Raw genomic sequence first — 12,507 nt, 5'->3', positions numbered from 1 at the left:
AGGTGTAACTTTAATGGTACAAACTATAGCAGATTTAGCTGTTTTCTTGGGGCAGAATTCCCCTCACTGACTACATATAAATCAACACTTAAAGCATTGGAAAATAATTTTGGAAATAAAGTAGCAAATCAAACATGTCTGTCATTAAGTATTCAAGGTCTTAGGATTTTACTGTAAACACATAGTAACTTTAGACATCGTGGCACTAAATATTTACGTTTGCATATAAACTGTTCATACAATGAGAAATTTAGTCAGTGTTGATGGGTACTAAAAATCAGTCCTTTAAGTATTAAATATGGTACTGATACTCTTTTTCAAAAAAAATCTAACATGTATGATGATGAAGCCTCAATTATGAAAATTTACTTGCTAGGTTGAAATGATTGCTTTGTAAAGAAATAAGTTAATCGTTATACATGGACTTCAATTAGGAATATCTACTGGCTTACTTAAGATTTGTCCTGTTTTTATTTTTTTAGATGTGTGCTGTTTTTAGTACACTTAAATATAATCAAAGAATAAAGTAGGATTTTATACTATTTTAGCAGCTATTGAAATATAATATGGTTTAACTTCTATCTATATAGTGTTTATGTCTTTTTAGTTTTAGTAAAAAGACAGCGCAAAGCACCTTTTGATTTTAAATATAATCAAGTATGTAATTTTAAAAAGCTTCAATGGCAAAAAATCTCTGCTCTAATGATTTAATACGATAGAAGCTATGTAAATATTTATTTTTTTGCTGTAATCTTTATTAAAATCATAAGTATGGTTTTCAAATATTTTTTCAGTTCTCAGCTAAATTTTGCACATTATAATTTCTAAACCAGTTCTCATGCTTCTGAAATCTAATTATGGGTATTTTATTACAGTTTTATTTAAATTAGTAGAAGTAAATCAGCATTTTTGCTGATTAAGGCATAATTGTCCTTATTTCTCTTTGAGTTCGGTTTACAGACATTAACATGTAAGTTGTAGAGATGTAAAGTAGTTCACAAAATTTCTCAGTGAACCACATTGGCTTAAACGTAAGAGAAGTTTTTTCTTCCTTTTCCCTTTGTTTTTCAAGAAACTGAAAGCCTTGATTTTTCTTGGAAACATTAGGACATAGTTCTTAAATCTCAGAGTTCATCGGTTGCCAATAGCAAAGACGTATAGCCGTAGGAATGACCCTGTCTGATTTTAATCCAGTTTTGCCACCTGGGCACGTTTATCCTCTCTGTGCCTCAATGTCCATATCCAAGAAATGGGGTTGTTAATGATAACATTTCCCTTATAAAGAGTAGAGGATATTGGGGGGGGGGGGCCCAATGACATGAAGTTGGTTTTCTGTAAGTGTTGCTGGTTACCTCATAGTACTTACTGTACTGCATAGGGTTTTCATGGCAGTGGCCTATAGCTTCTAGGTAGGTTTGAACCACATACCTTTCAGCTAGAAGGATTCCTATATGCATTTTAAAAACAAACCCCACTGCTCATGGAGTCCATTTCAACACATCACAACCCTGCAGGACAGAGGAGTACTGCCCCTTTAAGTTTTGGAGCTTAAATACTTCGGGAGCAGCAAAGCTCTTTTTCCTACGTGGAACTGCGCCTCGTGCCTCTGAACCACTGACATTGCTCTTAGCAGCTCAGTGGCTGACCCACTGTGCCAACATATAAGTAGCTATTTTATGATGAAAACTTCATCTATTTAGGGAGCTTATTTTAGCTGAGGAATATTTTGCTGGAAAGTTATTTTTATAGCTTTATTTCGTTTAATTTGGTACTCTGTAAAAGGGCTCTTGCATGCCTGTTTGCACACATACTCTGTCTCTCAGACCCCTTGATTTTCTCTTAAAGTCACGTGAGTTTTGTCCCTACGCTCTCTTCTCCCCATCTCGTCTCTTTGCTCTTCGCATTGGTCCACCTTGTACTCCCCAGTTCTTGTCTCCTCTTCCTTCCCTCCCCTCCTCTGTACTCTCTTCTCCCTTTCCTCGCCCTTTCTCTGCTCTCCCACCCCTCTCCCTCCACCCAGCTTTCCCTTTTTCATTTGCTCATCTCTCTCACCCCTTTCCATACCACTGACTGATATTTCCACCCTGAGCCCTATTTCTCTCTATCTTTTCTCATTCCATCCCTTCCTTTGTTGTTTCTCCCTTCCCAGCCTCTTTCTTCTGCCGTCCCCTGACCCCCTTCCCAAGAAATAAGAGAGTGGCTCTAGCCCCCCTGCTCTGCATCATTTCTCAAGGATGTGAGTGTTACCAGTGAAATTTGCTTTCTAACTTACTATTGAACTTTTCCTTTTTCATGTCTTCATACAGAAAAGAACAGACTGTTTTATGAACCCTGTAGATTTAAACTCTACCTGTAAAAGGAGTCCTCTCCCCTGTTACATTCTTCCATCAGACTCTAGGGTTTAGTCACCATATATACTCGTGTATAAACTGAGTTTTCAGCACATTTTTAATGCAGTTTTTGTGGTAAAATTAGGTGCCTCGCTGATATTTGGGCCGGCTTATACTCAAGTATGTACGGTATTTCCTCAGAAATAACTAAGGCTCTTTGAAAGGATTTCACGTCAAGTGATTAAAAACTGGTGGGTGAGAGGTATAATGTAATCTAAAGTTACAGCAAAGAAAGGATCTGAAGGGAAGATACCCCCTTAAAGCTAATAAAATGTTAGCTCCTGGTACCCTAGGGGGAGCCCTACTGGTATGGTGGGTTGCCCCGTGAGCTGCTAACCACGTGGTTGGAAACCACTGGCCACACAAATAGAGAAAGAGGAGACCCTCCGCTCCCTTTTAGAGTACATCTCAGGAAACCACGGGGTCACCAGGAGTCAGAATTGAATCAATTGCAGTGAGTATTTTTGGAGTTCCTAGGGGAGAAAAAGAAATTCAAATATATCATTTGTAGAGGCCTGTTTATTAAGTCTGAAGCAAGACAAAGATACGACCAAGACAAGTAATACAGATGAAGGAAGCAATCAGAAGGCCATAAGACTGTCCAAAGCTTCACAGAGACTCTGCCACTTCAATAGGAACAAGAAAACTCACAGATCAGCTCCAGGTCAACTCCTCACAGTTGCAGTCAGGACTGCAGCCTGTAATCCAGGAGCGTGTAGCATCTGCTTTTGTGGGCCCCCCCCCACGGGGAGGTGGAGGTATCACCTACGTGGGGATTGCTCTAGCCCAGGGCTCTGCAAACTGAGGCTCTTGAACCGTATGCAGCTATTTTGGTATGTACATAGGACACTGAAGCAAAATATTTAAAAATGTAATGGATATTATTCAGGTGATGGTGATTTCATTTGTAAAAATATATTTATGGCTCTTTAATAAGTTTTAAATTACTGTGAGGGGGACAGGATTAGCTTTTCTCTATCAAGAGTTTGCCAACCCTGCTGTACATCAATGTTTCTAAACTGCACAGTCATCAGAATTGCCTGGAATGTAGTCAAGTGTATTGATTTACTATTGATTTAGTATATTGATTTTCTATTGTGTAGCTTTAAGATAGCCTGGAAAGCTGTGTTGTAAAGCGTTTTTCAGGTAACTTATCACCAGACACGTTTTAGAAACAACTGAGCATTAAGGGTCGTGCACTTCATGAGATACGTTCTGCCTCTTACAGCAGTGGAAAGTTTTTGTTTTATTTTCATAGTAAAACAGTCACTATTACCTTGTTGCCAGAAAGCCCACTGAAGTCACTGCCGGAGTCATTTCTGACGCCCGGTGACCCTATAGGGACGAGTAGGACCGCCCCTGTAGGTTTCCAAGACTGTGCATCCTTAGAGTAGTAGAAGAGGGCCTCCTCTTTCTCTTGCAGAGCAGGTGGTGCTTTTGAACTGCCGACTTTGCGGTTAATTGCCCGCCATACCCCACTGCAAGACCTTGTTTAGAAGACACACTCAAATTGTAATTCAAGTTGCTTTCACTTCTGACACGTGAAATGACCATGTATGAATACATTGTCTGTAACTCTCTCAGGTCCTGCTCAGGTTCCAATGATGTCCCCAAATGGTTCTGTGCCTCCTATTTATGTGCCTCCTGGATATGCTCCACAGGTATGTTTTCTTCTTAGTTTTTCTCTTGAAATCTATGTCATATCTTAGCTTTGAGTCTGATGAAAAGATGTCATTTGAGTGCTTTCAGATTATAGGTATTAAAGGTATAGTATATTTGTGATAAATCTCTTAAGTATATTTGGAAAGAAGGCAAATATATTTAGCCTTATCTTTGGATATTGAGTTACAAAACAGAATTCATTATAAAGTTTTATCTCTTTGAATACATTAGTAATGTAAATATATTAATATAAAGGTGCATACCCTAACAAATTTTTAAGTAATTATGTGTGTAGGAGTAACCCAAGACAGTGCTTTTCACCCTATTCAGACAATGGCACACAGAAACCGGTAATAATTATATGGTACATTATAGTAGATAAAAGAGACTTTAGACCTGCAACCCTAAAGGTTATACACCCTTTCCTGTACACTGGTTGGGAAACTGTAACTTCGAGAATAAGAGATAGCTTATGGTTTGCATATACAAACTAGATTAAACTGTAAGGTGTGCGGATGTCTAATAACTCCTACTACTGAGATTCTGTGTAGTCTGCACTCATTGCTTGAAATCCTTTATGGAAATAGCCACCTTCTTTGTAGGCACTAAATGTACAAGAAGACGGAATTTTCTTCATGCCTGAATATTGGTGGGATAGTGCAGTGGATTCTCTACCCACTATAAATCTTGTCACTAGAAAGGACATTCCTAGGGAATGCAAATGGTTGAGCACTGTACTACCAACCAGAAGATTGGTGGTACAAACCCATCCAGACAGGATTTAGAAGAAAGGCCTGGTGATTTGAAAGGTAGCCTTGAAAATCCTATGGAACACAGTTTAACACAAGTCATAGTAAAACAGTCACTATTACCTTGTTGCCAGAAAGCCCACTGAAGTCACTGCCGGAGTCATTTCTGACTCCCGGTGACCCTATAGGGACGAGTAGGACCGCCCCTGTAGGTTTCCAAGACTGTGCATCCTTAGAGTAGTAGAAGAGGGCCTCCTCTTTCTCTTGCAGAGCAGGTGGTGCTTTTGAGTCAGGATCAAACCAACAACAACTAATTACCTATATGAAGGTCACAGCATGCGGATGGATGGGTAGAGGGGAAGTAATAGTCTTGTACCACATAATATTTGTTTGGGCAAAACCCAATTGCATATATGTCCATGGTCCCATAAGGTTATGATAAACCACTCCCATGGAGTTGATTCCAACTCGTACTTACCTTATATCCAGTTACCAAGACTAAATCTCTGCAGGAACAGGCAGCTCCCTCAGAGCTTAGCTGGCAGAGCCACCCGGGAATCTGACTGCTACCAAGTCGCTTCCACTCATCATGACCCATGGGACAAGGTAGAACAACCCCTTGAGGTTTCTAAGACTTTGGGGGAAAATATTTTTAGAATTAGACAGCCTTATCATTCTCCCATGGAGCAGCTTCTGGATTCAAACCACAGACCTTGTAGTTACCAGCCCAGCGCGTAGCCCAGTTAAGAAATCCCAGTCATAGAACAGAACAGGCACCACAGCGCCCTACGTGTGACATATGTCTTGTATACAATGTGGTTGCACTTCCAGTCATAATACCTATAATGTGCGGTACATACGTACCTTACAATATACGTGACTTGATCAACATATGTTACTGCCTTGTGTTTGTACTATACTGTGATTTCTGTTTCAAAAGTTTACTGTGTAACTTTATGTTTTGACTCAGCCTCCACTCTCATGTATTGTGCATCTTTTGAATGTGTTAGCTCTGTTTCGTTTTCTCTTGAAAATATGTCTATGAAGTGTATCTTGGCTCCCAAATGCAGGAGAACAAGTGTGAATGATAGCAGCAGTAAGTAGCAAAAGAGAAGTCATGGATTTGAAATAGAAAAAGGATCTTAAAGAACATGACGTGGAAAATAAGTGAAGGTGATTGATTGTGCCTTGTTTAGCTATGTCTCACTGGACTATCAAGATGAACGTCAAAAACAAAATATTCTCCAGTCTATTAAGCATCAGCTCCACTGAGCTACAAGGCTAAGAGGGCTTCAAACAGGAGTTGTAGAAGGTCTGGAGAGATCGGTAATGACATTAAAGAGGAGCAAAGGGAAATCACTCCGCATGTCAGTGATCACGACTGGCTGGAGCACAGCTGGAGAGGTTTGAAAGCAAAAGCAGAGCCAGACAGTGATACCGCACAACGCAGTTTCACAGAACGTGTCCTGCATGCCATGCGCTGCATGGCCCTAATCAGAGAATCAGTCAGAAAAACGAAGTGTGTGTTTTATTTCATACCTTTGCCGGCTGCCTGGCCTTGGACGAGTCAACCCTGTCGTTTCTGTGCCCTCGTTGTTAAGGTGATGGCAAGTAAGAGAATGTATTTGAACGTACTTGGTAAGCTTTTCAGAAGAAGAATCTGTACCCAATACCTCTACTTTTGCTTTAGCATACTACTGACTCCTTTACATATTATAGTCTGCATTTTTTCCTAGTGTACCTACAGTTTTGTGCTATGTGACAGCTCCAACTTGCATTCCTCCAGATTGATCTGTGACCTCTAAACATTTGACATCAGGATTTCATGGACATAATGTGATCCTGCCTTTTTCTACTTCTCCGACTTCTCCTCCTTAGCTTGTGTAAAGACCATGGCTGCTCTTTTTCTTTATCTAGCTTAGTTCAGGTTAACAAACCTTTAAATGGCACGATACAAGGAGGTACCCCAGAATGCCAGCACTGCGCTGGGCGGAACGAAGCTTTCGTAGTGTGCGTGTTTCCTACAAGGTGAGTATGGGGCAGCTCGCTCCGGTGTAGTCTACCCCGTGGGCATCGCCTGGGAATTTTCTGTGGTGACAGTGATTTTTTTTTTTTGTAAAAGCAGTTTTACTAAAACCTCCTTTTTGTGAAGGCCGATTTAAGAGAACAGCATGTGGCTATGAAAGTTTGTTTCCTGCTTGGGAAAAATGCTGCAGAACAGCTGTGATGTAGAACACAGCTTACAAGCACAGCACTATGGGAAAAACTCAAGTGTACAAGTGGTTTTTTCATTTCAAATAGGTGAAATGTCCGTTGATAACAAACCTCGTGGACGTAAATTTCCCAAAAGGATGAAAATGTCAACTCTTAGTGCATTTGGAGTTCATTCAACCAGATAAAACTGTTAATCAAGCTTTCTGTTTAGAGGTTCCAAAGAGACCGCGTAACAGTGTGAGACCAAAAAGGCCTGAGTTGTGGCAGATGGGGGACTGGCTATGCCACTACAACAGTGCCCCTGCTCACACAGCCATCTCAGTGTGCCCGTTTTGGCAAAAAACAGCATGCCTCTCTTGCTCCACACACCTTACTCACCTGACCATGTGACTACTTTTTGTTTCCATGAATGGAGAGGGCCATGAAAGGACAGCAATTTGAAAAGTAGAAGAGGTGAAGAAAAAACAGAGGTGCTGTCAGCCATCCAAAGTGATGAGCTTGAAAAATGTTTCCAAGAATGGAATCACAGATTTGACAAATGTTTTCAACGTAATGGAGAGTACTTTGAAGGTGATCAGGTTGTTTTTTAAAAAATTTAAATACATAGTTTTGAAAAACTATTTTGGGGAGGGGTAACCCCTCATATACCTAGCTCTGTATTGGGTGCTAAAACTGGAATGATGATTAAGACAAATCATTTCAGTGAAATAACAGTAGATCTCTTTGCTGCTGTTCTCAGCAGGTAAGACTGTTCCGTTTTATTTTACAGCACACCTCATATTCATTTCACTAAATACAACTTTCTTAGAAGCAACGTCCCTTGAGCCTTTTCAGATACCTTTCCTTTGTGCTCTCCAGACAAATGACACATATTCTTCTCTCACTGTATCACATTGCTTAGAGAGAAAATAGTGCAACCTCACAGTCTGTATGTTAAATTGTTAACAAATATGTACTGAGTGTTCCCATATGCCAGACATTCTTGTAGTCATGCTCATGAATAAGAGGCAAAGACCTTTCCTTGTCCCTGTGGAGTTTACTTTCTGGTAGGGAGAAACGAGCACACCTAATAAATAGATAAAGGATGAATTGCGTTACATGGTGAATGATAGGGAAGAAATAAAAGGAGAGCTGATTACGTTTTAAAACAACGTTGCCAGGATAGACCGCACTGAGAAGGTGACATTAGCCAGGTGCATATCTAGGGAAAAAGGATTTTGGGCAAAAGAAATGGCTCAGTACCTGGCCTGAACCAGCACATTCTTGGGGAATAGCAAAGGGGGGGAGGTGGGGGAGCAGTGTGGCTGACTTAATGTATAAGGCAGAACAGTAGAAGGGATGAAATAAAAAACTAGCAGGACAATGTCCTCACTCATCTTTCTATCTTTCATCTCCCCAGTACTGAGTGCAGTGGCTGTCGGAGTATTAGTGTGTCTCGGCAGGTCAATTCTGACTAATGACAACTCAAGGATTGAGTAGAACTGCCCTTGTTTCCTAGACTAAGCTTTTTTCCCTTCTGTAGATTTTTTATTAAAAAACAAAACAAACTTTTGTTGTAAATTAGGTAGGCGCTACATTCCAGATTATTAACGTTGTATTCAACAGTTCAAACTACTAATCAAACCTTCCTGGATTCCACAACCTACGTGTTCCATCCTCGCCTCATGGACCTCCGTCCTCCATTACACCCAACACCAGTGCACATAGACTGCAGTCTATCGGAGCGTCTCCCTGGGGCTTTTCTCCCATAGAGCAACTTGTGAGTTAAAACCACCAGCCAGCAGCCCAGTGCTTAGCCATTGCACTGTCATCCAAGTCAAGGGTTCTGTGTCTTCAGACCAGGTGCCTCTATAAGCTTTTTAGTTCTAGTCTGCTTTCAGTTGTTTAGAAAATCAGATTATCAAAATAGTTCTCTATGGCATTTATCTTTTCATTTCTTTGCTTGGCATTCCTGTCCATGGAATGAAGTCTAAATTTCTTGGCACTGAGGCCTTGTCCAGCCCTGTCCCAGTTTGCCTTTGTACCTTTACATTTCTCTTAGTATTTGCAGTCACGGAGCCACTTTTGGATCCAGACATGACTTTTCACATGCTCGCTTGATGTTTTCCTTTCTCTGCGCTTTTAATGTGATGTCGTCTCCCACCTCTGCTTTTAAAATTCTACCCATCCTTGAGGATCTAGGTCAAGTTATTTGTACCACTTCTTGCTTGTGTGTTACATACTGGTATTAGAATTGTGTATGTGGATCTGTGTATGTTTCTTCATACAGGGCTTTAAGTTCCTTGAGCTGCCTTTTCATTTTTATGTTTGAGGGAGCTCACACACAGGTGTTCCATAAATCAGTGGGCTTTAGCAATCATCTTTCTGGAAGGGTTATGTGAGACTAGTGAGTTACTACCATCACTCTTACTTTAGGATCAAGGTTACCTTTTAAAAATATATATCATTTTCAAGCACAGAAGGGTAGTCAAAAGATAAAAATCTAGTCTTGTAATTATCATAATAATTTTATAAACCAATATTCTAGCCTTTTCACACCACTAGAAACTCCTCTCTCCCAACACACAGAATTTATGTTGAGTAAATAAAATTGTAGTCAGTAAACACAGTAAATACAATTAATCAGTAAGAACCAGATTCTAAGTACAACTAAGCACTTAATGATTGTCCAGAACTTGACATACACGCAAATATAATGATAGCAAATCTAGAAGCTGGGAGTTGAGCCAAAGGTTAAGATATGTGGATAACAGTGATAAGAAAGTAGTTTGGGGCTCACTAAAGCAATGAATAGTTGAACTGAGATAACAAATTGAGAGGGTCCAGAGGGGCACAAAGTAATTGATAACACGGGAAACAAATGGTGACAAGAGTAGAAGGAATTGACCTCACTGGCAGATAGTATTAATTTAGTAAAGCCCTAGTGGTGCAGCCTGGTAAGCATTGCACTCTGTTCAAACCCACCAGCCCACGCCATGGGAGAAAGATGAAGCTGTCTGCTTCCGGAAAGATTTACAGCCTCTGAAACCATATATAAGGTTACTGTAAGTTGGAATTGATTTGATGGTGATGGGATTGGTTGGTTTGGGCTTGGTAAGATTATCAGGAGTGACCTGGTTACCCGTATATTGGTTTAAGCATTAAGCTGGTAGCCACAAGGGTGGTGGTTCAAATTCATCAACTTCCCCATGGCAGAAAGATGGAGTTTTCTACTCCCCTAAAGTTATACTACAGACTGTGGTGCAGGTGTACTCTTCCCTGTAAGGTCCCGGTGAATTAGAATCTGCGTGACAGCAGTAGGTCTTTTGGTTTTAAGAGTAGCATTGCATTGCAGCACAGAATAACACTTCTTAAGTTAGTAAGAGTAAGACTTTTAAAAATCATTTTAAAAAGTTTTCTCTTTCAGTTCTATAATAGCTACCGTGTTATTTATGGAAAATAGTTTGCTGTAGTGATGAGCAGGGTACTGAATAGGAAGGGGGAGAGGGAATTGTAGCACCTACAATATAAAGGAAAGGGATTATATCAACTTCAGGACAAGTTTCAGGTTACTCCTTTGAGTTGGGCTTGTTATTTCACTTTGCCTTTATGTCAGCACAGTCATGAATTAAGTAAGCTTTTCAAAGATTCTGAAAATCAGTCTAAGCTCGGGCTCTGTCTTTCCTGGGTAGGATACCCAAAAGAGATGGACAGAGTGCATGTGGCGAAGGTAGGGGGACTTAGAGGTTCTTAGATGAGGGTGGAGAGACATGTAGTCAGAGTAACAGGGCTGAAAAGAAAGGAGTTTGTGGTCACTTGATGACATCGCATGTGTCTGTGGAGTTACGTATATAAAGTAAATGTTTATAGACTGACAGATCAGAAATAATGTTACTATGTAAGAACTTAAGTTGGAGTAATTCTGGGTTCACGATGAGACCACAGAAGGACCAAAAGTCAACCAGTGTTGATAGTTCTATAATTCTGAATATACTAAAAGTCACTGAATTAGACACTACATAATTATGAGCTCATGGGATATGAATTACAGCTCAATAAACCTTTTTCTTAAAGCATGTATCTCAAAAATTAACAAACATGATGGCCTCATACAACAAAAGGAAATACTGTCTAGTCCTGTGCCCATCCCAATGGTGGCTTACAGATCAGATCATTATGATTATGAGGGTTTTCATTGACTAATATTTGACCTTTCTTGTTAGTCTGGAAACTTAACTGAAATACATATACTATTCTGCATCATAGCGACATGCAAGCCTCCATGTGGATACATACACATGAGGTCTATTGACCAGAGATTGAAACAAGTTTCACAAATGATAGGCAAGATTTCTTTCACTGACCCACCAGTACCTCTAGCAAATACTACAGTACTAGGAATAGCAAGTAAGTGGTACAGAATAAATACACGAGAAATTTGGAAGAGGGAGATGACATTGAGATCATTCATGGTGGCTGGAAATTCATTCAAGAGAAATCAGGACCTTCCACTGACTCCTAGTTACATGTCTCTAACAGCATCTGGAGTTAACATCATCTGCTCTTTCCTCTATACTCTGCTCTTTCCTCTATACTCTGCTTCCTCATCTGGAGCAGAGACAGACTCCTGCTCCTGTCTAGACTCAGTACTCCCACTAGCGTACTGGATCCTATTCCCTTTTTCCTATTCTAGCATATTCTCACTTCTGTGTCACCAGTTGCTTACTTCGTTGTATTGTTCTCATTAATATATCAGCCTGATGTAATTGCACTTGCTAAAATAACAAAACCTTGTTCCTACCAGCTACCAACTTATTTTCTGTTGCCCTTTGCTACAAAACCTGCCAAAATTGTGCTCTCTAATGATTATTTCCAATTCTTTTCCATACTTTTTCTCTTAAATCCGCTCTAATCAGGACTTTCCCCTAAAACCGCTCTCATCAAGATGAGAATGACTTTTACATTGCTAAATCAAGTGCTCAATTTTTGGTCTCCATCAGACTTGACCTATAGGCAGCATTTGATCATTATTCCTTAACCAAACTTGCACCCACTTTTCCTCCTCCTCCTCCTCCACTGGGATGCCCGGTCCTATGTTTTCAAGAGAGAACAGTCCCTAGAGAATGACATCATCTCATTGAGGGCCTCCTTTTCCTGCTCCTCCACTTTAGCAAGCACTGTGTCCTTCTCCACGGACTGGTCTCTGGATAACATGCTCAAAGTACACAAGATGAAGTTTCCACCAGCCGTGCCTCTAGGAGTGCTCTGGCCATCTGTCTGCCTGGACATAGCAGTTGGTCCTGTTAGCAGTCCATGGTGATTTCATGTTCTTCTCAAGCACCTTCACTGAAAGGCATCGATTCTTCTTCAGTCTTCTCTTCAGCCAACGTCCAGCTTTCCCATACGTACGGTGCATTTGAAAAGACTGTGACTTCTTGGGCCAAGTGCACCTGAGCCCTCAAAGTAACATCCTTGCTTTTCAGTACTTTGAAAGAGGTCTTTTTTTTTTTTTT

The 12,507-nt window shown here is 40.4% G+C and overlaps 1 protein-coding gene across 2 annotated transcripts in view; it reads left to right on the top strand.

Moving 5' to 3' along the window:
- Window positions 1-12,507, top strand: part of FNDC3A (fibronectin type III domain containing 3A) — a 223,333-nt gene that overhangs the window by 141,594 nt on the left and 69,232 nt on the right. For both annotated transcript variants that reach the window (XM_004714055.3, XM_045289044.1), the window contains one exon: window positions 3,975-4,051. In XM_004714055.3, coding sequence (XP_004714112.1) covers window positions 3,975-4,051 — 77 coding nt within the window. The remainder of the gene's footprint in view (window positions 1-3,974; window positions 4,052-12,507) is intronic.

This window comes from Echinops telfairi, unplaced genomic scaffold, assembly GCF_000313985.2.
Source record: "Echinops telfairi isolate 266 unplaced genomic scaffold, ASM31398v2 ScPeMD7_24;HRSCAF=84, whole genome shotgun sequence".
Classification (NCBI taxonomy): domain Eukaryota; kingdom Metazoa; phylum Chordata; class Mammalia; order Afrosoricida; family Tenrecidae; genus Echinops; species Echinops telfairi.
The sequence above is the reverse complement of the archived record's forward strand: the minus strand, read 5'-3'. Positions and strand labels throughout refer to the sequence as shown.